The following is a 25,546-nucleotide window of genomic DNA, read 5'->3' as shown; positions in this document are numbered from 1 at the left end:
CCAGATCAAAGCTGTGTCCTACTGGAAGGAAATTTTTTCATCTGTGTTTGTGCAGATGCTGGTGAACATTGCTGAACAAAAGCATTTTGTTGTTACAGATTCTTATGAACATCAAAAGGAAAGGATAACGGAATCATGTGGGGAAAACAAGAACAATGTTTATAACTTGAATGTCATTGAGGGAAAGGAATAGTCCCAAGTATGTATTACATTAACATATAAAGCTTGCTTAGTTTGTTGAATTCATTCGAGAATGTAGCTTCTTTGTATATTGAGGAGACCATAAGCAATGTATATTTCAATATGTTTCTTATTTATTGCAAACAATAATATACAAAAGGTAAGTTTTTTTTTAAGACACTTTCCAAACTCACCTAAAGGCAAAATATCTGATTTGATAGTTTTAAGTTACAGAAATACTTTAATGTCCAACTTTTATACAGAAATAAGAGCTTCAGCCATATTACAGAGTAATTGAATTCTGTACTACTGAATCCCTATTACATTTTTTTCCAATAAAACTGTTAACAAATATATATTTTTGAATGCCTGTTGTCTTTTTTAAAAAGCAATCTGTACAACCATGCCACAGCTTAATGAAAATAGAGAGAAAACTTTTAAAGGGTTTTTATAAATGTCAGGTAAAAAAAGTTACAAAAAGTTTTTCATTTCCCTAGTTAGCAAAAAGTAGTAGCTGAAGCAATTAGCAAATGCTGTAAACTACATTTGCAATCTGCATATTCATTTGAAAATGATCTTCCAGTCTTTACACGTTTCTGATTAGCTTAATAAAGTTGAGTTTATTTTAACATCCACACAACTGTACAGAAAAGAACTAAGTACAAGATGTAAAAAAAATTACTTTAATAAGAAACTTTACAAGATAAATAATGTTTACAGTTTTTAAACCATGTTTTGGGAGTTGATCATTGGCGTTCTCCCCATTCTGAGCACTAAACCAGCAATGGACACCCAAAGACAAGGGTACCAGCTCCTCTGTTTTACTTGCATAAGAAATAACTATTGATCGTAATGCTGTCTGGTGAAACAGTTTGCAGTACCAATGAGGATTTGACAGGATTTAGACTTTGAAAGCTCTGGAAGTTGTTTTGCTGCATGCCTCTGCCTCACAGTTGCTATACTCAGAGGGTTAAACACACTTCCTGTTTTCTTTAATGCGCAAGTCCTCATGCATGAAGCTGGAAGGCAGCTTGTAGATTCACTACCTTGAATGATACGGTTTTCCACGTAGGAATGTTCAGGAACTCAGTCCACCTCAAATATCTATTCCATTTCGTAAGACAACATATGGCACCTTGTGTTGGGAAACCTGGTGAAACTATCAATACCTCTGCAGTTAGCATAAAATGCCATTCCTGCTTTAAAACGGGTACAAACATTCACCTCTCCCATCCTTTTACTACATTCTGGCATTAGTCTGTTTTTTTTTTCTTTTTGACAAGATTTGCAGGTTCATATTATTCAAAAAGGACACTGTAAATAGAGTGAAAAAAGATACTATTTCATATAAAAATAGGTTTATGGCAATAGCAAATGCAAACTGTTAAGTATTCTACCAAAAGTGGTTTGGCATTTGATCTTTCAAAATAAGAGCTTTTATTCTCTAAAATATGTATAAATCCTCACACTGCAAATGGCAATGACTCATACACAGTACATACTAAATTCAAAAAAATTAAAGAGAATTCTCCTCACAGAGGATTTCATACTACGAAATAATAAGTCCAAACACAGGAAATGACCAAACCAGCTGACTTGACTGCTCAGACTCTGTTCATTCAATGACTTGCTTTAACTTTCAATCATGGAATGTTTGAACATTTAAAAAAAAAATCAGTCACCAGTACTGAATGGAAACAGCAAAGCACTTTGTGGTAGGACACTTCGGCCGTTTCTCACAGCAGTTCACCTTCTAGTGCAGAGAGCACCTCTCTGTGGTTCTCGTCAACCTCCTTTGCGTAAATCAAGTCTAGACCAAGTGGGTCATTAAGGTCTGGTCAGCTGTGTGTAGACTGGCTGCTCCCAGTGCTGTGGACTGTGGGTTTGGGGAATGGAAGGCACTCCTGTGGTGTCAGCAATGGGTGTATACATGGGGCGCTGGGCTGGACTCATGTAGGCAAAGGTGGAGTACAGGCCAGTGCCCTGTCCCGCAGCGTGGCTGTAATAGGAATTGGTACTCTGGTGGTCTGAATATTCGTACTGGGTGCGAGGGATTGACGGGTACGATGAGCTGTAGTGTTGCATGTTGAAGGAGCCATAGTTGATTTGCTGGGGTGAGTGCTGCTGCTCATTGTAGTGGCTGGGGCTCAGCTGCTCCGTCTTGATGTGTGTCCTCTGCTGCTGTCCCTGCTCACTGGCAAGGCTGGTCATCGAGTGTTGCTTGGACAACCAAGGATGGGCGGCCTGGGTAACCGAGGTGCTGCAAATTCCGTAGCTGCCGGTGTAGGTGGCCTGAGCGCTCTGTCCATGGCCAGTGTGGGTGACCGGAACTCCTGGGTGCCCATTGGGTGGAAGGTACTGGTCAAACTCGTTGACGTCAAAAGTCTCCATGTTGGACATGACTTCGCTGCTGAGTTCGCCAATGTCCACATTGCTGAAATCAATGTGAGGCTGTCTCCCACCTTCCTGCAGGGGGCGACCCTCACGCTTCAGGTCAGGCTTACCAGGCTGAACTTCTGTTTTGGGAGTGGTGGGAGGTGTTGGTGGTCCTTGAGATTGTCCTAAATGGCACAAAGAGAGGGAAGGGGGAGAGAGAGATAGAGAGAGAGAGAAAAGTAGAAATCACTTGGTTATTCTGATATGCAGCAGTCTAGAAGAGCAATAAATCACAATTTCCAACCCCTTTTTGTAGCTTTTACCAACAACAACAAAAAAGTTGCCCAATCTTTTTTATTCCCCCCGTTTTATTTTGCCCTGGTCGCCTCGTCCCTACCCACTGCTCCTTTTTGCCCATTTACCTGAATGCTCTCCCGGGGAGTGTACATCGCTCATGCTGGAGGCGGAGTGTGGGGAGTCAGCCTGCAGGGCTTTGAAAAGGGCGTTGGGGGTGATGTGAGTCTGCTCGCCCCCCTCCTCGCTCTCGCCCTGTCCATTCTTCACCGACTTTCTCCGCCGGGGCTGGTACTTGTAGTCAGGGTGGTCTTTCTTGTGCTGTACCCTCAGGCGCTCAGCTTCCTCCACGAAAGGGCGCTTCTCGCCCTCGTTCAGCAGTCTGAAATGAACCCAAGAAAGCAACAAAATAAAAAATTAACAATATTCCATCTCTCTTTTCTCTTCTGCCGTCTGAATTCATTCATCAATCAGATGTTAACTTCAACACTGCATGGCCGGTGAAGGAATCAATCAAAATGACCCATCATTGAATTCAGAAGCAGTTGGGTGCAGCATGTACTGCACCCAACTGCTTCTGAATTCACTGCTTTCTGCCCCGGGGGGCAGAGTCAGCCAAAAGGCGGTGTGTGTTTGGAGATATGCTCCATGAACTAAGAAAATTCCATCTCATTGATTTTTTGACAAGGTTTTCCTCCTCCCCTCTCGCAGTAAGTGCCAGAGGCGCCTTAAACTGGGACAAACTCTGGACACATCCTCTAATCCCTCCTCTCTCTCTCTCACACACACACCAAACCCTTCAAAAAAAAAACCCCGCAAGCCTAGCTCCTTTCTGAGGTCCGGGCACTAACTCACCGCCCCATCAGCTCCCATCCCCTTGCAACAGATTCGGCGCAGTCCAGATGTGGAGCTGAAGCACCATCTACAGTCAAAGTTGTACTTCCAGGATATCAATCAATCCGTCGCCTGGGTTAAAACGTTGCAGCCGACCCATACGCACCGAAATGAGACTTTCACTCAAATGCATTCGTTCCCACGCGTGTTTATTTTCACCAACGGGGTAATGGGCAAAATCGGAAGTAATTCTAAATGTATACAGGGCAGTGAGAGCGGGCAAAAAAAAGTCTCAGTCTGGCTGGGGAGGAACCTGTCTGCAACCAATCTGCTTTGCTGTATGGAATAAATATTCACCATTCAAATCCTACCGCTTTGCGTTAGTCCATGCATAATATTTAAGATTATTCATTAGTAGGCTCACATTAAGAGCAGGTTGGGGTGCAATGCAGTGTGCAGGGGGGAAATGCTTTACTGTATGAAATAAGGATTCACCATTAAGTTCCTATCCTGACTTTGCGGATAGGATTTTGCATGCGTCTTACTTAAGAGCAGGTTAGGGTGAAATGCAGAGGGAAAGAAATGAGCGTGCCTACACTGTACAGTAATCCCCGCGAACCCTCCTCCTGGGCTTGTGAAGAGAGGCAGCTTACCTCCAGAGTTTGCCGAGGGTTTTGCTCAGCTCGGCGTTGTGCAGATGTGGGTACTGGTCGGCCAGTTTCCTCCTCGCCGCTTGAGCCCACACCATGAAGGCGTTCATGGGTCTTTTGACATGAGGCTTGTTCTTGGAGGAGCCGTTGACACGGACCGGCATGGGCACCAGGGTCCAGTCATATCCCTTCAGCACCTGGGTCACCGCCTCCCGGATACACGCCGGGAACTTGTCGTCCTCCTCCTTCTTGGAGTCCAGGCTCTGGGCGCACGGGTCGTCCTGGCCGTTCTCGCCGGGCTTGGTGTTCTCGGCGTCCGAGCCGGCCCCGGATCCGCACGGGGAATCGGAGGATTCCTCGGACATGGTCGGGCTGGGCACGCCGGAGAGCGTCTTCTCGTGTTCCTCTGTCATTTTCAGGTAGGGACTGAGTAGATTCATGCAAAAGGAATGGGCGGACTGCGACTTAGGGAGAGAGATGTATATATTTCAGAAGAGATATGGATGGAAGAGAACTCTCTAGCTGTTTGCGGAGGAAACTTCCCAAGCCGCTCGCAGTTGTAACCCAAGTAAGTCTGTTACTGCAACTTGGTCTGTCTAGCTGAGTATATTTGACTTGCTAAATAGAGGGGGCGAAACTTCCCTGCACCAATCGCCATAAACCGTCTGGTGGTTTCCATTGTGCAATTGGTAGAAAGTTTAAGGGGCGGATTAAGGGTGGAGTTTCCACCTCCTGTCCACACCTCCCCAGCAAAAAAATCTCTCTCTCAGCTGGGAAACCGATGATTGATCAAATCTGAGCTCCAATTTTTTTTTCGCTTCCCTCCCTCCTTCTCTCTCTCTCCTTTAACGTGATGTAATTAGATAAAGAGATAGGTCCCGGCAGTTTCAGCAACAGTCGGTTGTCCCTTGCTTAGCATGTTGTGTGTCTTGCACATGTCGCTCGCTGCTTCGTTTTTGGAAGCCGCGTATTTTTGTAAACAGGAAATAGTTTGGAGGCAAATTGTTCTCCCAGCCTGGAGGGAGGTTGCGGTTATTACAATCCATTTTCAGCAAGTGTTTTCCAACACTTCCACCAGCCGCCCCCCCCCCCCCGCCTCCCCAACCCCACAGTTGACTTTCCTTCCCGGCCGGCAAGCAGTCTAAAAGAAGGCTTGGCGATTGTAGAATTTGACCACGATTGCCCCAAGGTGCCCAACTGCATTCGCCCAGCGAAAGGAAAGGGCCATTTCACTCTTTTTTTGGCTCAAATTCCTCCAGTCAGTATAAATCAGGTGATGTCCATGCTTCTTGTTTGTCACAGGCAGTCCGAACGATTCGCTCGAAAGGTGGCATTTGTGCGCGGTAGTGAGTTGACCAGAGCTGTAGGTGTCCTGTATTTACACGGCGCTCCACTCCTTGCCTGAGTTATGTGACTCTGAGCAGTAAGCGAGATCCCCCTGTGAAGGAGGACAGGGTCAACAAGACTCAAATCGCCATATTGCTGGCTAATAAAACTCTGCTGCTGATCTTTCAGTCCGGAGAAGTCCAACCTCAACAAGGATGGCTGAAATGCCATTGAGAATTTAATTAGATCCAAGCCAAGACATTTTGAAATGCACTATTATGCAGATTAAAATTATAGCAGCACAGCACAGTTATGGCTACAAAAAGGCACTAGATGGAAACTTGATGTCTGGTTGCTGTTATATAACGTATCACAGTATATGCAATGATGGCACTTTTTTTTGGGAGGAGGACATGTCTCCTTCGCGTGGTCACTTGATACCAAGGGAAAGTTTCGATCGGGATGTGGGGTTCATCACCATGTAGGTATGTCAGAGCTGAAGACGTTTGGTGGCATGTGGGGGAATTTGTTAGAAGTGTCCTAACCCCAATCCTCCCCAGTCAATCCCTCGTACATTTTCTGAATCCTGTTAAAATGTCTGATCCACACACGACTGTGTTACAGAAGCGCTCCATGAAACCGCCTTAAGTGTGCACCCTGAAAGCTCGCTACTTTTGTTACTTAAAACAACAAAAAAAGTGGTTTTTAAAATGTATCAGGCCCTGAAATGGAGCTTTCTTAAGTGAGAGGTAGATTGTGCTTGGCCGAAATCTGGAAAGTTCTGCTGATGAGATGATAGGCACAGATTTGTCTCGTGATGAATCCCAATTTTTTTTAGGTGGGGGGGCTGTAGATTTAGGGGAATCCTTCCTTAGGGATTTAATGAAAAATAATCGAAGCTTTCTTTGCGACCGGTGGCGCCGCGAGTTGGTGTTGGATTATGCCGCTTTTGCTCAGTGTATGATTTTAGTACCAGTCCTGTGAATTGCAAATAGCAGTAAGTGCGTTCAAGAATATTCCAAGTCAATAAACCTTCGCCTTGCAATAATATCATTGCAAATATATCCCGCCCTTGATCAAACATGCGGAGGTGTGTTTTGACCGAAATAAATAGTTGTTGCAGACACCGAAAAAATAAACCCCGATTAACACTCTTCTGCTGGAACTCCATTGTTTGGGATTTTAATTGCAGTTTTTTTCACGATTAGTCCCTTGAATGAGAGCAGTTAGTATTCAAGACACGTTAATAATGACTTTCATGGGCTGTTTAGATATTGTGATTGAAGGCTTTCTCAGCAACTGTTCCCCCCCCCTTTGTTCATGATAAAAAAGTTTAACGTGTTAAATTATGCAAGAGATATTTATATATCGGAATGTTTATATTTCGGGAGCTTTCACCAGGATTTTATATTTTAAAATCATCGAAACCCTAACTTTTTTCGCATCGCTGTAATTGTCGATTTACATCCACTTTTGCGGAGGTGTGCAAGGGCAGTGAAGAGACTTCATTCCCCCCCTCCCCTCCCCTGGTCAGTGGCATCAACATTTGCAAATGAAACCTTCCCCCCCGCAAAATTCATTCTTCCAAGGCGATGGAGTTGATTTATTTTGCCTTCCGATGGCATCAGTTTTTGCGAAGCCAAGGACAGGTTGTCCCTTCGTAATGGTTTTGCTATTCTGAACGGCGAGCGAAATACACAATAATCAGAACTTGTCGTGACTCATTTTTATGGTTTGTGCCGACCAAGGATAAGTCTCGCCGGCACGAGTTGGTGGCGAGTGCGTTCCCCTTCGGTGTGCGGCCCATGCAAAATCGCCTTCAATTATCTGATTAATGAGTACTGTTTATCTTTGGTGGAGATAACGGCTTGTAAACAAACTCGTGAATCTAGGAGGAACTTTGGAGGCGGGGTGGTGGTTGTAGTGGCTGTTTGGTGGGGAGGGGGGGCGGCGGCGGTGGTGGGGGGGTGGTGGTGGATGGGTAGATGCTAATACTTTATTGCAACCAGAGATGGCGCCACCTTCCCAAAACAAACTCCCCAACTTTCTCAAAGCTTTCTCAACTCATCCTTGTTAAAAGTGTGAGGGAAGCAGAGAGTGTGACTATGTCAGCCACACTGACCGATACGGCACCCACAACACGAGGGCTGAAGGACCTCCAAGACTTATCTCACTAGTTTGCTGGACTGCATTTTTTTCTCTGTTTAATAGTGCACCTTTTTTTGAATTTTCTTTTAGCAGGAATACACGTCCATTTCCCCCTCTAAACAGCTCCCCAAATTAATAAAAAAATCCAAGGAAGGATTTGAATTTTATTTTATCCCCATTTAGTTTGGGGGGATATCATTAAATACATTAAGAAGGAAAAGAGGCAGCGAAAGTTGCGTTTTCTCCAGAATGAGACGACTGATGAACTTATATTCCGAGTATTTAGAGTTTACCAAGTGTAAACCAGCAACATGTAGCTGTTCTGTATCCCCACACGTCGCGCCTGTTAATTTCCATTTTAATTTCTTAGCACTGTTTTCCCGATGTTATTTGCCACCCCCCATTCATATTTTGTTGCAGTTCGTTAAAGCTCAAAGCTCACGTCCAGCTACCCGAAATATCTGTTCAAAGGGAGAGTTATTTTAGTGCCGAGCAAAGCTATCTGGGGATGTGACAAACAGACCGAATTCTGGTTTCACGGTCGCAGTTTTCAAATATAAACATTGCCAGCGTACAAAGCGCATCCTTTGCCCTGTAGCACTCGCGACTAAATAGTTTAAAGATAACATTCAATAAAGTTACCACACAAACGATGTTCTTGATGGATGCAGGCTGTTTAACCAAAAAAAGCAATTGTGGTCCTTGCATTTTCAAATCCTGGCAGAAGTCAGTTCTACGTTTTGTTACATGCAAGTCTGGTGAAATATAACTGGCGTCTGACTGAGCAATCTTGCATGTACTGGAATGGATTTGCTTTTTTTCAGATCATGTATAAAATCGCCATGGATAATGTTTTGGAGTTAATTTTAAAAAGTTAGATGACACGGGCTAAAGATCACAGCGATTTTTATCTAAAATTAAACTGACCACAAAAGTCTGACTCGCTAACATTTTTGTCCTTACAATTGCAATGCTCTATTCCCTCTCCGCATTTTTTTAAAATGTTACTACCAAACAGGATTTCTCCTTTTTTTATCCTATCTGTTTCTACGAAGGCGGATTCGGGGCATATTTTCAAAAGAACCTATCTCCCTATTTAATTTTTTTCTGCATATATATCTCGTTTCTGCTGGAGTTTTGCGGTCTGTGTACACAGCACGTGTTCTTGAGGTGAGATCAAAACGGCCCCTACCAGACCCAAAGCTGAGGTGGGTGCTCCTTTTCGAACGAGATCCTTGTCTATTTTGCAGAATTGCCATCAATCAAACGGTGTTTTTGCTGTATGGCTGGATGGGAACAGAAATCCCCTGGCTGGTTGCAGTGTATAAAAATTGAGCTGGGCATTCCTCACTGCAACCCTGCAAGGACAGTTAAGTGAATGACAGGCCGGTAAAATAAATCGAAAGATCACCGCTGAACATGCTACTTTCAGAAATATGCCTGCAGGTAAACGGATACTTAGTATTTCCCAGGCATTCTATCACTATTCCAACACAAACGAAATAAATGCATTTAGTGGCAAATTGACACGCACTGGACAGCAAATATCAGTAACACTAACTTTGCACAAAGGACGACGCTGTAAAAGACACTGTTGCAGGTATGATGCTGTCCCTCATTTGATACCTGAGATTAAGATTCACACAGTTGTTTTGATTTCTAAAAACGAGGGTGCAACATTCTAACATTTACAATATAGCTCGAATTTTGCAGGGCAGGTAATTCGGGGTTAGAGAAAATACGATTAAAGAGTTTACATATAACAAATGAATTATTATTACACTACATGATTAAAGAATTTACAACAATGGAATAGATTGAAAAGCAATGCGAGTAATACTGTGGCTGGCAACATGTATACAGATATTGCAATCACTGATAATCATTTTCATCCCCACTCATCATTTAATAACCGTCAAGCCAATTCCTGCCCCCCCCCCCCCCCCCCCCCCGCCCCCGGGACAGTTCAGGTTTGTGAAGTGTGGCTGCAGCAAACAATGTCAAGGGACCCTGCATGGATAGTATCGTGGGTCTGTCTACAAATGTGGTCACTGTCAAAAAGTGATCAGTGCCGTTAGCTGAGAGGAAGCGCTGTGCATTGAGAACAGAATAACCCCAGGTTGAGTTTCTGTTCACTGCGAGAGAGGCCGAGTTCCTACTTGCGCATGCCAGAGTCGTTTTTAACTAGTGACTGGGCATCTTTGCTGCAGACTGTTTGTCTTTTAAAAATCGTCCGGAGATTTGTGTATGTTCTATGAGTCAGACACAACACAAACATTAGACATGTGCTTCGATGCAACATACAGAGCCGTGGACTGTGCAATATTTACGTCGTGGGCGGGGGTGAGGGGGGATCTTCCCACTTCGATTCGGTATACTTTGATTTAATGTGCAGGGTTTTCTTAAGGTAGTCAACTACGATTTTTTTACGAAGTATTGTTCACCCACTCTTGTTGATTCCAATTTACTGTAGTTTAGCACACACAGCACAACTTTAGCCTGGATTTATCCTCATGGCAATCGGTGTTGTCCCGTTCAGCTCATTTTCAAAGCCACCTTCTTTCTCAGCCCATGCTGTCTTCTCATCGCGTTGTCATCGGGTGTAAGGTTGTATTCAGAAGATGTTTTTGTTGATGCACAGTTCCCACATGGTACATTTGTCCTTTTATAGGCCGTTTACATCACATTTAAATATAACAAATTGTGTAATTAGTAACGGGACAAGGTTAAATGCTCGCATTTTATTTAATTTGGCTGTACTTTGAATTCTTAACAGGATAAAACTTAGCCCAGGCATTTCAAGGCTGCGGCTGTACTTAATGCCGCTGATTTGTGTTCCAGGAAATGCATTTTAAGCGAGTTCTGGAGTTCTTTTGACATTGTGCCTTTGAAATATTGTCTGAGAAGCATCTGCTTCACTTGTTAGGATGTAGTTTTTTTTAAGATTGTGCACAGAGCCACCTTAAACGGCGTGGCGGTATCACCTTGTCGTCTCAGAAAATTGTCCAGTCACTGTTAACACTCTTACAATGGCCGCATTGTTATTAGGTAGGTTTCAATCAGTGATATCGTATTAAACTGGGAGAGAACCAAACAGAAACGAGGTTTCAGCTTAACATTCAGTCCAAAGGTCACAGAAAGAGAGAGAGAGAGAGAACTATGAAAATTAAGATAGTAATAAAATCGTTGTTTCGGAAAGCAACTCATATTAAACCGATACTTAACCCACTTATTCACACCAAGCAAGGTACACCATGCAACATACTGAAATAACATGGGTTTTAAAAAAACATTTATTGGGTTATTTTGGGGTTTGTCTGCAACCTAAATTTGAATTGCAAGTGCTGAATAGAATTGCATTCAAGACCTATGTGCCTGCCTTATCTGCTTTTTAACTGTATGTTTGAGGATGCAATATTAACGAGACCACCCCACAGAGGTAAATAAGTGCAGCATTTGCTATTTCGTATTAGGGTAGCACCCCACGCCGTGGAATGATACACACGAAGGAAATGGGCAGGGGGAAAATAAAACTGTGTTTTGCACTTTATTGTTGTTGTATTTACTTAGCGTCTCTATTCCAACGCTGTCGTCAGTAGAATAATGCCAAAGGGCGACATTTATTGCTCAGGAAGAATAGACTGTCGTTGCAGTCCCTGGCGCTTCACGCCGCATGAGCTTTATTTTCGAGTCCTGTCTGCTACGAATGAAAAGCCCCGGTCCGCTTGAAATAGCGATGCGATTTAGTTCTCAGCGTCCCCTGTTTGTGACAGCGTTGACCGACCGCAGTCACAAGTGCCAGGACACTACAAGGCTTCACAAGAGACACTGGGTAAACCAGATCTGACTCTCCCGCCTATAAACGCAAACCGTGTAAATCAGATGACATTTCGTGGCAATAATTAAAGCAGAGACGACAAGAATACGAGTTCCGATTTAGAACATGTAAATACGGTTCGCCCATTTCAAAACACCGTGCTTTATTCTGCTTTATAAGGGGGTATAAAAAAATCCCCGCGGGCTAACCCCCAAATCTGTTATGTAGCCTAGTTATTTATTTAGTTTTCTGAAGTTGTGGAAATATAACTCCTGAGTGTAATACGGGCAGCGCGTGTGGCTGCAGCTACCTGGACTAAATGAGGGCTTCTAAATTGTAATCGTTTTCAGATGTGGCTGAGCAAATTCATTTCAAAGCACGCGTCCTGTGTTTTGTAGAGGGGCGGGGGGGGGGGGAATGGAGAGAGAAATTTTGTCTTCTGCTGCTTGTAACACTGTTTATTTACGTTATGTCAGCGCGCCTGCCGAAATGAACCTGAAACACTATATGCCAACACCAGCCTAAAACGAAACAGGGACTTTTCAAAATGCATACAAACCATTTTCGTTATTATTTCGGTGCCCCTGAGCCGCAAGTTTATTTACATTTGTTGCTGTTTATTCATAATCTCCATTTGTTGCAGCATGAATGAGCGTTTAATTGAAACACCTCCCCACTCCTCCTCCCTGATCAATTGTGGATCCTCTTGGCTTATTCCGTTAAATAAAATCTCCCAAACACGTGGGCGGAGGTTATTTTATATAGCGATTTCAATATTACATGTATTAATGTTTAATCTTTAATGTTTCTGATATTCCGTGTATTTAATCCTTCGTTTTTGAGCTCAACCTTTCCCCCCACACTGGGGGAATATTTACTCTTTCCTTTACAATCTCATTCTTCGTTTTCTCCTCACTTTATCGCCAACTATACCACTGGATAATGAAGTTCAACGCTCATCCTCAAAGACAATCGAAGTCACTACAAGGGAAGCAAAGGACACCTCAGGGCAAATTTACTCTCCAGTAATTAAATAAGTTACCATTCTTGTAAAAAGAATTATGTCTGTCGTTTGACTATTTTATTTAACCTGAACGCAGGAAGGGCCATCGAAAGCAAGTTAGAAACTTGCGAGCGACGGGCAAATCAGAAAAGTCGAAACATTGATTACAGCACAGTTTGGAAATTTCGGATCTCCCGGCATCTGTTGCCCGCCCTATCTCTCAAATGCTGATGCCTGTGTCGGGGCAAACAGTGGCAATGTCTCCCACTCAATATTGCACAGAAGAGACCGAGACAATTGGTCGCAACATCTCTGCTTCCCAATTGATCAGGCTTCTGTTTAAAAGTCTAAACCCTGCCAACAAGGGAGCCGAGAAGTAATCCATTTGAACAGCCAGGGAAGAACGCGCTCGATACAATTTGTCAGCGGTTTCAGGACGCAATCCCGCGGGTTGCAATTGAATGAAAGATCTGCTCAGTTTCGAAATGGACCAGAAACTCCCGCCAAAACAAAGAAACTGACCAGGAAGTGAAATTGACTGGCCTTCGGTTGGTAATGACAAGAGTGGGATCCGTGTAAAAAGAGAACAATGATTAGGATTTATAAACGTAGTGATATCTTGTTGTATCGTTGCCAGGACATCATCATTCAATCCCAAATCTCACTTTGTTTACTTGGCAATTTATTTTGGGAGGTGTAAGAAAGAAAGATATTTAATGAGGTTGGCGAGAGACCACCCCCACGTGTTCAATTGGGTGGCAAGGTGGGAATCCCTGTGGGAATCGCAAGATAGGAAGACAAACGTCAGAAAGGGTTAGAAGGAAACCATTCACTCTTCCTTCTAAATCATGCACCTTTTTTCGAGACTTCAACTGTTTGCAATGTTGATACACACTCATGCCATCAGTTTTTGAGCACGATTCTTGAATTGGCAATCAGCTAAGGATACTTTTCGAACGACATGAGGATAAGGAGTAAATGTTGAAGAGGCAGCAGAGCGATATGTGCTACTGTTTAGGCATAACATCTGTACTATTTGACTCAAACGAAAAGTCTTCAAACAACAAAGGTTGCAATGGGGCATGCAATCTGTGTCATCCTTGCTGTTTGCAAATGTGATTTCCATGTTTTTTCAACACCCATAGATCTAGAATTGGTCAGCAATGCTTCTCTGTAATTTACACTTGCTTGATGTTGCGGATTAGAAACTAATCTTGAGCGGTGGTCAAAATGGGTGGGATCTGATTTAATGCCCATTTTATCTGATAAGCAGTTCCACCTTTTGGCAATGAAATTAAGGATCTGGTACTGAATGGATTTGTCAGCTGATCTGTTCCTGCTCATTCTGCCCCATGGTCCATAATCAATCTCTCCCATCCTAACTTTTGTAGCCATGGTTTGGAGATGCCGGTGTTGGACTGAGGAGGGCATAGTAAGAAATCTCACAAGAAGTCTCACAACACCAGGTTAAAGTTCAACAGGTTTATTTGGAATCACAAGCTTTCGGAGTGCTGCTCCTTCTTCAGGTGAGCAGGCTCCACTTATCTGAAGAAGGAGCAGTGCTCCGAAAACTCATGATTCCAAATAAATCTGTGTTGGACTTTAACCTGGTGTTGTGAGACTTCTTACTGTAACTTTTGTAGACTATTTGTTTGAACAAACAAAAGCTCCAAAAATCTCATGTCCATTTTAGTATTTTCCACTACTCTGTGACCAATTCCCAATAGTAACTGTTAGGATTAGAAATTTTATTTTTGAAACTGGGTGGTTAATGTCACCACCTTGTTCCCTCTGGGACATAAGTGGCTTGATATGTGGAAAATGGAAATATAACTATTATAGCAGGTGCACTTTAGTGTTAAACCAACGACATATGATTGGGGCTTGCGAAACCCATGTTAAAATAATCGAACCCATGCTTGGCCAAATCTGGGAGTGATTAGTGGGAACTAGAGAAAAAAAACCCTCTTGTGACAAGCTGCTAACCTTTTATGAACACAACATTCACCCAAAATATGAGAGACAACTGAACAGATTTTTTTTGTCTTCATCACTGGAGCAACAAGTTGGTGAAGTGGATTGTAAATCTTTTCTGGATCCTGCCTAATCACAGTAAGAAGTCTCACAACACCAGATTAAAGTCCAACAGGTTTATTTGGTAGCACAAGCCACAAGCTTTCAGAGCGCTGCTCCTTCATCAGGTGAGTGGGAGTTCTGTTCACAAACAGAGCATAAAAAGGCACAAACTCAGTCCAACGCTGGCATCTCCACATCCTGCCGAATCAACGGATTGAACATTCGGCTACGAAAATGAAAATCCATCTCAATATTTCATCCTCGTAAACCCATCATCACTTTTAATAAATGATACCTCATAACCTTTTTTTAATTCAACATGAATATTTTGAAATTGAAAATAAAACCATGTACTCAGTTAAAATATGGGCCGAATTTTATAAATTGAAGGTAAGCATCCTGTGCCAAGCTTTGATTGCAAATGTGAGAAAACTGAAGTTGCAATTCTACCGCACATGTTGATTATTTTGGAAAGACAGTTGCAAACATTGTGGTAGCATTTTTAATCGTACACAAGCTCAAAGACATCTGAAGAAAGAGAAAGGAAAACAAAACTCTTGTGGAAAGTAGCATTCCACTTGGAAGTCACATTAAGAAAGTGTTGTTGCTTAAGTATTGCATGTGCTACTTGAAGCAGACTGAATTTTGTTCCATTTCGTTTGCCAATCTTGTCAGACAATTTGTTCTGAGTTGCAGTCATAATCTTTCGTGGCTAGTATATGAGATGGTCTGGAAGTCCAGTTTTACTTATGGCTTAGCATCTCACACTTGAACTTTAGATAATGAGAGTCTGAAAGCAAAAATATTAAAATATCAGTTGCTGACTGTCAAAACAGACTTTTTTTCCGTCTAGTTGGTTGGGTCTCACAACTCATTTAAATGCAGGTGGTGACTTCTGTATTACAAACTTTATTTGAACTGTACATTGAAGTGCTGAGCACACAGGGGATAACATTTGAGTCCTACAAAGATGAGAGGATTGAATTTCTGCAGTTGATATCCTAATTAAGAAGAGGGAGTTAGCTGATTGGCCATACCTCAAGTGCTGTGAAATAGAGATGCTTCAAAGTTACTGGCTAAACACTACGGATTTCAATGTATTAATGTCTGACAACCCATGATATCCAAATCTGTTTTATCGGATATAGAATGGATAAAGCGCATAAGGAAGCCAATTGGCCCATCAGTTCCATACTGGCTCTCGGTGAGAGCAATTTAGCCAATCCCTATTCCGGCTCCATCTTTGCTCTGTAACGCTGTAAAGGTTTAGATTCAGGTGCCCATATCACTCCCTTTTGTAAGCCATAATTGAATCTACTTAGGCAGTGATTGCCCTCTGAGACAATGAATTCCAGATCCTAACTCCATGCTGATAAAAAGAATAATGTTTTCTCATGTCACCTTTGTTTCTTTTGCCAATCACCTTAGACCTGTGTCTTCTGGTTTTGGGCCCATCCACTAAAGGGAACAGTTTCTCCCTTTCTACTCTGTCGTGATCCCTCATTATTTTGATCGCATCTATAAAAACTCATCTCAAACTTCTTTGAAGGGAAGAGCTTCATCTTCTCCAAGTTAGATGCAGAATGGAGCATGACATTGCAGTTGAGGCTGCTAAACCAGTGCTTCTATAAATGTTTATCATAACCTTCTTGCATTGGTACCCTGGACATTGGTATTCTCTGACCTTGCTTACAGCTGGGATTTGGCTGGGCGCCAAATTCCCCGTCATTGCTGGCAGTGGCAGAGGCAGAGTGGCATGAGCGGAGAATTTCGATATTTGTCCCTAAAGCCAAACATGCCATATGCTTTTTTCTCAAATGACCCTGCTACTTCAATGATTTATGCACATATACCCGAGACATGTCTCTCTTCCTTCACCCTCTTTAGAATTGTACATCTTTGTTTTGATTGCCTTTCCTTAGTCTTCCTATCAGTATCCTACCTACTGTGTATCTCTGTGTAATTCTCTGCATTAAATTTTATCTGCCACATATCCATGCCCTCTTGAAGTCTATGAGCCCTCCACCTCCTCTAGGTACCTTGCGCTAAGAGGTTGTTGGTGACCATCGACTCCCATTAGCTTTGCCCTGCTGTAGCTTGCGACTGCCTTCTGCAGTGTGGCTGACCAGGAAACTTTTCTGTTCTTACTGCCTGCCATCAGTCATATTAGAAGGATTTACAGGCTGTTTGGCCACATTTTGAATGCATCTTCTTTGGCTATCAAACCCTGATGTGGGACTTGAACCCAAAGCTTCTTGCTAAGAAGTAAGGATATTACCACTGCGCCACAAGACTTCTTGTTGCAGTCTATGACTGTCTTCCTCTAATGGAATATTTCAAATTTATGTGCAAATATGTGACTTTTGGAATTAATCCACATTACACATTGTTGTTAGACTGGGGCAGGGATTATAGAATCATAGAATCTTACATTGCAGAAGGAGGCCATTCAGCGTATCTAGTCTGCACTGACCATAATCCCACCCAGGCCCTCTCCCTATAACCCCATGCATTTACCCTAGCTAGTCCCCCTAATGCTAAGGTGCAATTTAGCATGGCCAATCCACCTAACCCGCACATTTTTGGACTGTGGGAGGAAACTGGAACGCCCAGAGGAAACCCATGCAGACATGGGAAGAATGTGCAATCTTTGCACAGACAGTGACCCAAGCCAGGAATCGAACCCAGGTGCCTAGAGTTGTGAGGCAGCAGTGCTAACCACTGTGTCACCATGCCTCATTGCATTGAAGGTATTGTGGATATCATTATTTCATGTGATCTGCTGGGCTGGTTTGCATTACTTGAGGAGGTCAAAAAGGGATTTTCCAAAATTACCTGTTCACATCCCACTGCCGTGGACACTGTCAGCAAGGAGAGCGAATTTGGCACTCAGCCAAATCTCTGTTTACTGCAACAGGGGACGGGAGAATCTCAGCTGTGGGTGAGGTCAGAGAATCCTGTTCAGAGTACCAATGCAAGAAGGTTATGATGAACATTTGTTTTTTCTTGCCTCATTCCTGTTCTTCTTTCTCTTTCAGTCTTTGCCTTTTTCAGGGGCATAGCATTAGGGATAAGGAAGTAGTCCATAGAAACCATAGAAAATTAACAGCTCAGAAACAGGCCTTTTGGCCCTTCTTGTCTGTGCTGAACCATTTTTTGCCTAGTCCCACATGGAACCATAAGTCATAGAAACATGGTCATCAGGCTGCAGCTCATGATGTGATGGAGAAGCTTTTTTTTGACATTCCCGTTAATTTTACATAATTATATGTAGGTTTATTTTGAATTAACACTTCATTACTATGTCATTTCATTACTTTTCATCACATATGATAGAATTTCATTGATATATTTTTGTGTGACTTGCGTTGAATTTATGTCATAAGCGCTATGAAATATGAGCCAAATTATTTCCAAGATTGATATGTAAATCATCCTCAATTGTTCAGATACTTGCAAGTATAAGCAATTTAATTCCGAATATTCGACATTAGCTTCAAAAAACCACTCTTGAATTTTAACCAGCATACATCCCAGTTGTGCAACTCTTTATGTTTCTGTGAAATGAGGAAGTAACAGTCATGGCTATATGAGTTCAGTGAGACTGTCTGAACTGAGCATTAACATTACCACTGTAGTGTAACAATGTTCCAAATCAGATCCACCTTAAAAATAACTTGAGGCTCCTGTGCATGTAAAATTGATGTGCAAGTTGATCCGAATACAGCATTTTATTGCCAACACCATTACATTATACAATTTAATTTACTCTATAAACTAAGTTTAAATAGAATATTATTTGACCGGCATTGTGGCACAGTGGTTAGCATTGCTGCCTTCATAGTGCCTGGGATCCGAGTTCAATTCCTGCCTTGGGTAACAGTCTGTGTGGAGTTTGCACGTTCTCCCTTTGTCTGCGTGGGTTTCCTCCAAGTGCTCCGATTTCCTCCCATAGTCCAAAAATGTGCAGATTAAGTGGATTAGCCTTCAAAAGTACCAGTTAGTGTCCCAAGATATGCAGATTACATATACTGGCCATGTAAAGTATTCCTTAGTGTCCCAAAAGGTGCAGGTTACATATATTGGCCATGTTAAAGTACCCCTTAGTGTCCCAAGATGTGTAGGTTACGTCGATTGGATATGCTAAAATTATCCCTTAGTGTCCCAAGATCTGTAGGTTAGGTCAATTGGACATGCTAAAATTACCCCTTAGTATCCCAAGATGTGTAGGTTAATTGGAATTAGCCATGATAAATGTGTGGGATTACAGGGATAGGGCGTGGAAGAGGGTCTGGGTAGGATGCTCCGTTGGCGAGTTAGTTCGGGCTCAATGGATTGAGTGGCCTCTTCAGCACTGGATTCATGATTATGATTATTTGATTGTAGCAGCTTTATAATGGTTTAGACATGTTGTACTGGACAGTACTCTTATATGGCAACAAAAAATGCAACATCTCTTTCAGCAGTGTTTAATCTTGCTGCATGGTATTTTGACTTGGAAGCAGAACAGGCAAGCTCAAATGCTGAAAAGATGAAACAAATAGAAAGTACTAGAAACACACAGCTGGTCACTCAATTAAAAGCAAAACCCTGATTAAATGACCACCTGCACCTTTCCAATATTTTCTTTTTCATTTAAGTTTGGAAACTGTAGTTGTACCTCTGAGGACCTGAAAAAATAGTCAACGTCTGATGGTTGCAAATTACACCACCTGTGAACTCTGTGGCAGTTTTCACTGCTGCTTGCTGCAGACTTGGGGAGGGTTGAGGTGGTCGGGGGGACCTATCACAAGGCCAAAGAAAAAAGCCTCCAATTAAATCCAGAAATAAACTTTTACTTTAACATAACAAAAATAATCTAATTCTGATTCTAAAAAAATACTAGACTGCAAACTAGACCCCAGGCAATTGAGGAATGGGCAGTCCTTAAAGCGTCGGAAGTCAGCAATTGATGGAGCTCCATTTTTTCATGGTTTTTTGAAAACAAAACCTACACTCAGATACAATTCACCATTCCAACCACCCCCCCCACCCCAAATTATATCATTGGAGTACTTGCCAGGAAAGTTTGTAATTTTCACACTTGTGGACCTGCTCTCTATATAACTCACTCTCAGCTAAGTACTTATGAATTATAAGGCCAATTTTACTTGTATGATAAACACAGAATCATCTCTATTTTCATCTGAAGCCTCTTCTTTGCACTAATTGGTGATTCAAAGAAATCACCCACAAGATTGCCTGAAAGCCAAGAAGTTCTGAGATTTGTACCTAGCTCCAGGTTGAAATTCCTGTTCAATCATTAATAGTTTTCCAAGAAATATAGAGACATCCTAGTTTGCCATTTATTTCAACTGTCACCCTGTGCAGGTTTCCTGGAATCATCATCTAGAGAGAAAAAGTTAAAAGGAGCTACCAAACTGATGGGCAGGAAAAGACCAACCTGTTAACGATTACTTCAAAACAATTCCACACATTCATCACCCTCTGAATGAAGAAGTTTCTCCTCACCTTAGTTCTAAAAGGTTTACCCCTTATTCTCAAACCCTGACTCCTAATTCTGGACTCCCCTACTAATGGGAACATTTTTTCTGAATCTACTCAGTCTAATACTGTTAGAATATTATAAGTTTCTACACGATCCCCTCTCACTCATCTAAACTCCAGTGAAAATAACCCTAGCCAATTTAGTCTCTCCTGTTATGACAGATCTGCCATCCCAGGAATCAGCCTGGTAAACTTTTGCTGCATTCCCTCTGAAGCAAGGACATTCTCAGATAACGATACCAAAAATGCAAACAATATTCCAGGTGTCCCCTCACCAGTGCTGTATACATTTGCAGTGAAGTATCAGTGAAATATAAACAGCTCAAATCCTCTTGATATGAAGGCCAAAATGCCATTTGCCTTCTTTAATGCCTGCTGTACTCACGTGCTTGCTTTCAGCGACTATTGAGTGAAGATGCCAAAATCTCATTGAGTATTCAGGTAAGTATGATATTGGTATGATGAATTTAGTGTTCTTGGAAATAATTCTGCTTGATACGAAAATTTTGAATAGTGTTCTCAGCAATTTAATTTGCCTCTGTTCTTAAGTATTTACTTTTTGCTACTCCTGCAGCCATTTAAAGCTGAAGCAATATGAACAGTTTCCACCTAGTGTCCTAGTGGCTATACTTCATTCTGAAATAGTGGGTTTGGAACTTTACCATTATTTTTACTTCGTCACTTAGGGTAGCATTGAAACATAGAAGATAGGAGCAGGAGGGTCTTCGACTCTGCTCTGCCATTCATCATGATCATGTCTGATCGTCCAACTCAATAACCTAATCCTGCTTCCTCCTCACAACCATTCGCCCAAGTGCTATATCTAGCTGCCTCTCGAATACGTTCAATGTTTTGGTATCAACTACTTCCTGTGAAAATGAATTCCACAGGCTCACCCCTCTGCAGATGGAAAAATGTCTCCTCACCTCCATCTTGAATGGTCTACTCCGAATCCTTAGACTGTGACCCCTGGTTCTGGACACTCCTACCATGAAGAACATCCTTCCTGCATCTACCTTGTCTAATCCTGGCATGGTGGTACAGTGGTTAGCAATGCCACCTCACAGCATCAGGGACCCTGTGCAGATTTTGCATGTGAGTTTGCTCCAGTTTCCTCCCACAGTCCAAAAGATGTGCTGGTTAGCTGCATTGGCCATGCTAAGTTCTTCTTCAGTGTACCCAAACAGGCGCTGGAGCATGGCAATTAGGGGATTTTCATAGCAACTTCATTGCAGTGTTAATGTAAGCCTACTTGTGGCACTAATAAAAAACCTTTTCCTCTAACTGTGACCAACTAGACTATTTTCATAACAACCCAAGTATGTTGAGATTGACTTTTTTGATCAATTAATAGATGTAACATCAACCTTCATGTCACCCAATAAGTTTACATTGACAGTTTTTGACCTCCCAAGTTATGTATAGAGAAGTTAACTATTTAGTGTATTGTTCTAATCTTTCTCCCTATTACAGCAGCTACAACTTTCCATCTCTTGTAACCTCTTGTTTGCCTTAGCCAACAGTTCCACGGTTGGATTGCATGTGACTGGTGCCCTGGTTAGTTCGAGGGCTGAGAATTGGTGTTTGCTGATTTATTTTCTCTGAGTTTTGAGAACTGATTTGGGATTGTAAGGACCCTGAGTTGAAATTGAATGGGAAGTATTTCTCACAGTGAGAGAACAATGAGGAAAAAAAATTTCATGGCTGCTGGTGGCAGGGAGGAAATTAAGAAAACTAATTAGCTTCTTAATATAATTCTCTTTCTTTCTTTAGAAGTAAAACATTTCTTGAGTTGGCAGCTTAAAATGTTCCCAGTGGGGTACGAGCTCCAGAATATCGGTGTGTATGTCTACACTGCCATGGCACAATCACTGAAAATATTTCTTTAAAATATGTTGTTTGTCATCTCCAGTAGATATGCTGGTCATGAGTTTATATCTCAATTGCAGCTGACAGTTCAGTATGTCAAACAGCATTGCAAGAGTTTGTTATTTGATGGGTAGGTAGATAGGTAGATAATGGAAGGGATAATAATGTGGCAGTCTAATACTTACTTTGCAAAAGGATACATTCTGTATGTGTACTGTGGAGCAGAAGCAATTGGTTCACTATTATGTTGCAGAACTCCTTTCAGAGGTAGCTCTGCTCTTGCGTGGCTTTTCCCCTTAATGCCAGCAAACCATCCTGAACAATTACATGCTTGTGATGTGCGTTGGGATGCCTTAAGGACAATATAAGATACCACATAAATGCAAATTCTGCTTTATTGTATTGCAAGTCAATTTTGTGAAAAAGGGAATAACAAGTTAAAAATATAACCGTTTGATTCTGTTCAACTTAAACCTTCTTGATTCTCTTTCCACAATAATGTAGTAAATTTGCTGATGTATTGCTTCTCCAACCGGTGCTGCATGTGGATTCATATGCAATTGATTTGTAACACACTCCAGACCTCTTCCATAATGAGAGAATTTGATGCTGTTAAGTAGGAGTGAATTAACTGTACCGTGTTTGTGAGATTGGGGTTAAGTTCAGAAGTAGGGATATATATTCTCTGTGCAGCCTTTGTCTTCAGTGCTTTAATTGTTTACAATGAGATATATGGCATAAGAACAAGCCATTTGGTCCTATCATCCCATGCTGGCGTCTATATTCTACTCAAACATCTTCCCATGGTTTCTCATCTAAATCCACCATTATAACCCTCAATTCACCTTCTTCCTCAAATGCATGCCTAGCTTCCCCTTAAATGCATCTATACTATTCACTTCAACTCCTCCTTGTGGTAGCGAGTTCCTCATTCTCACCAATCTGGATAAATCTTTCTTCTGAATTCCTTACTGGATTTCTTGGTGACTACTTTATATCGATGGCTTCCAGTCATGTAGCTCTCGGCAAAAGGAAACAATCATCCTGTGTCGACTCGATCAAAACCATTCATAATTTTGAAGACCTCTATTAGATTATTCAATAGTAAAGAGACCAAGCCTATCAATCCTTTCCTGGTATGAATAGTTTCGCTTTTCTGGTAACATCCTTGTAAAGAATGAAAAATGTAGGACTGTGGAATTGAAACCACAACTCAATCAGCCACGATCTTACTGAATGGCGGAGCATGCTCGAAGGGCCAAATGGCCTATTCCTGTTTCTAACTGCACTGTTCCTCTATTCCTAATCTTCCAAGCACCCTTTCCAATGCTTCTGAATCCTTTTCACAATGACCAGAACTGCAAGCAGTATACTAAGTATGGTCCAACTAGTGTTCAGAACTGATTAGATCAATTTTCCTACTTTTCCAATTCTATGCCTGTGGAAATAAAGCCTGCTGCTTGTTTTCCAATGATCTTTCTCAGTTGTGGCACAATGTTGTGATTGATGTATTTGTATTCCGAGATCACTTTCTCCTTCTACCCCACCTAAACCTGCAAATTCCAAGTAATAAATGACCTCGCTATTCTTCCTACCCAAATGTGCTACCTCTCAATGATCAGCGACGAACACCATTTGCCAGTTGTTTGCTGAGAAAGCTAAGGCTTCAATGTTGAAGATCTCAAACATTTGGATTATATAAAATATTGCCTTTCATGGATGTAAATGGGAGCTAAACTATAGATTCATTTGGTTCCCATTTGTTGCTATGAGTGGATATCAGTTGCAAATGTTTGAATACCGTAAGGTTGCAGTATCAGGTCGTCACTATTATGGCCCAGGAAATCTACTCCTGGAAAGGTAATAGAAATAGAGTAGTAATAGCAATTAGCTTTGTGCCGTCTGGAAAGAGGATTCGTTTTATGTTGAATCTTGATCCCATCTGTATTTTTCATGTGTTTTCTTTTTGATGCAAGCTTCAAACTTAAGGATATTAGACTGAGATGCCAGAATAACTTTTCATGTGTCCCCAGAGGACTCTTCAATTTCTAAATTTATGAACAGGACAAGGAAAATAAGGCCATCCGTAAAATCTATATCTCTGACTTGGGACTTTATTCTGTTTCTGCATGAACAAATCTTCCTTTACTTTGAAACTATAATATCATCAGTTTCATGTAGCTCACTTTAAAGAAGCACTTTAACTTTGTACTGACTTGACTGTGTGTGTTTAGCTTTGAAAAGGACAATTTCTTCTGATTTACTTCAGTGTATGGGTTTTTTTATATAAGGACTACAACAGCCAAGGAAGACTTGATATTCATCTCAGCATTAATTTTGGAAAAAATTAATAGATATGGGTCAGGATTCTTTGGTCCTGTATGCACTGCCCACCGCTGTCAGCGAGAATGGAAAACTTGGTCCTCAGCCAAATCTCCATTCACTGCAGCGGGACCACAGAATCCCAGCCAGCTACGGAAAAGGTTGAAGAATCCTGGCTGTCAACTTAGTGGGGCAGACAGAAAACAATGTTGCTTTTCCCAGAGACATGAGCCCAGAATAAATTCCCAAGGGGAAAATGGACAGAGCATGAGGAAATAGACTGGTGTTGATAGTGGTAAGTATATTATATATACTTGTTTGTCCATAGATCTCTAAAGGCAGAATGGCAGGTTAATAAGGTGATGAAAAGGGCAAATGGCGCACTTGCCTTTATCAATCGGGATATAGATTACAAAAGCAGACAGATCATGATAGAGTTGTATAGAGCATTGGTGAGGCCATAGCTGGGGTGCTGTGTGCAGTTCTGGTCACCACATTATAGGAAGGACGTGAACGTAACAAAGCAGGTACAGAGGAGGTTCACCAGGATGTTGTCTGGGATGGAACATTTAAGTTATAAAGAGAAGTTGGATAGGCTTGGGTTGTTTCCTGTGGAGCAGAGAAGGCTGAAAGGCGACCTGATTGAGGTGTTCAAGATTATGAGGGTTTGGACAGGGTGAATAGGGAGCAGCTGTTCCCCTTAGTTGAAGGGTTGTTTACAAGGGGACACAAGTTAAAAGTGAAGAATGGGAGGATTAGGGGGAATTTGAGGAAAAACCTTTTCACTCAGAAGGTGGTGACAGTTTGGAATGCGCTGCCTGGGAGGGTGGTGGAGGCGGGATACCTGGATGAGTACTTGGCAAGCCATGACACTCAAGGCTATGAACCAAGTGCTGGCAAATGGGATTAGGTGGGCAGGTCAGGGCTGTTCATGCATTGGTGCAGACTCAATGGGCCGAAGGGCTTCTTCTGCATTGTAGGATTCTGTGATCCTGTGACAATAATAATGGCATTCAGATATGAGACATTGTGAACTTGTCACTTGGAGGATGGAATTAATACCCTTAGAAGGGCCAGAACATCAACAATTATTCCGGCTGCAGA

At 42.0% G+C, this 25,546-nt stretch overlaps 1 protein-coding gene across 1 annotated transcript; it reads right to left on the bottom strand.

Moving 5' to 3' along the window:
• Nucleotides 1-292: 292 nt before the first annotated feature.
• On the bottom strand, nt 293-4,919 carry sox9a (SRY-box transcription factor 9a). Its single transcript, XM_080209529.1, has 3 exons — nt 4,338-4,919; nt 2,979-3,232; nt 293-2,741 (listed from the first exon to the last, which is right to left on the bottom strand). Exons 1-3 carry the CDS (start codon nt 4,772-4,774, stop codon nt 2,008-2,010), a joined length of 1,425 nt encoding a protein of 474 aa, XP_080065655.1. The 5' UTR covers nt 4,775-4,919; the 3' UTR covers nt 293-2,007.
• Nucleotides 4,920-25,546: the final 20,627 nt, after the last annotated feature.

Source organism: Carcharhinus amblyrhynchos, chromosome 21, assembly GCF_965287045.1.
Source record: "Carcharhinus amblyrhynchos chromosome 21, sCarAmb.v2.hapA, whole genome shotgun sequence".
In the NCBI taxonomy this organism is placed as follows: Eukaryota; Metazoa; Chordata; class Chondrichthyes; order Carcharhiniformes; family Carcharhinidae; genus Carcharhinus; species Carcharhinus amblyrhynchos.
Note: the sequence above shows the minus strand (reverse complement) of the source record. Positions and strands in the feature narration are given on the sequence as shown.

What these genes read in the sequence shown, in the direction of transcription:
- sox9a (XM_080209529.1), bottom strand. Translation starts at nt 4,774, where the DNA reads ATGAATCTACTCAGTCCCTACCTGAAAATGACAGAGGAACACGAGAAG. An exon ending in ACCCTCGGCAAACTCTGGAG is followed by an intron (nt 3,233 to 4,337) that starts GTAAGCTGCCTC and finishes GGTTCATTTCAG; the next exon opens with ACTGCTGAACGAGGGCGAGA. An exon ending in CTCCCCGGGAGAGCATTCAG is followed by an intron (nt 2,742 to 2,978) that starts GTAAATGGGCAA and finishes TGTGCCATTTAG; the next exon opens with GACAATCTCAAGGACCACCA.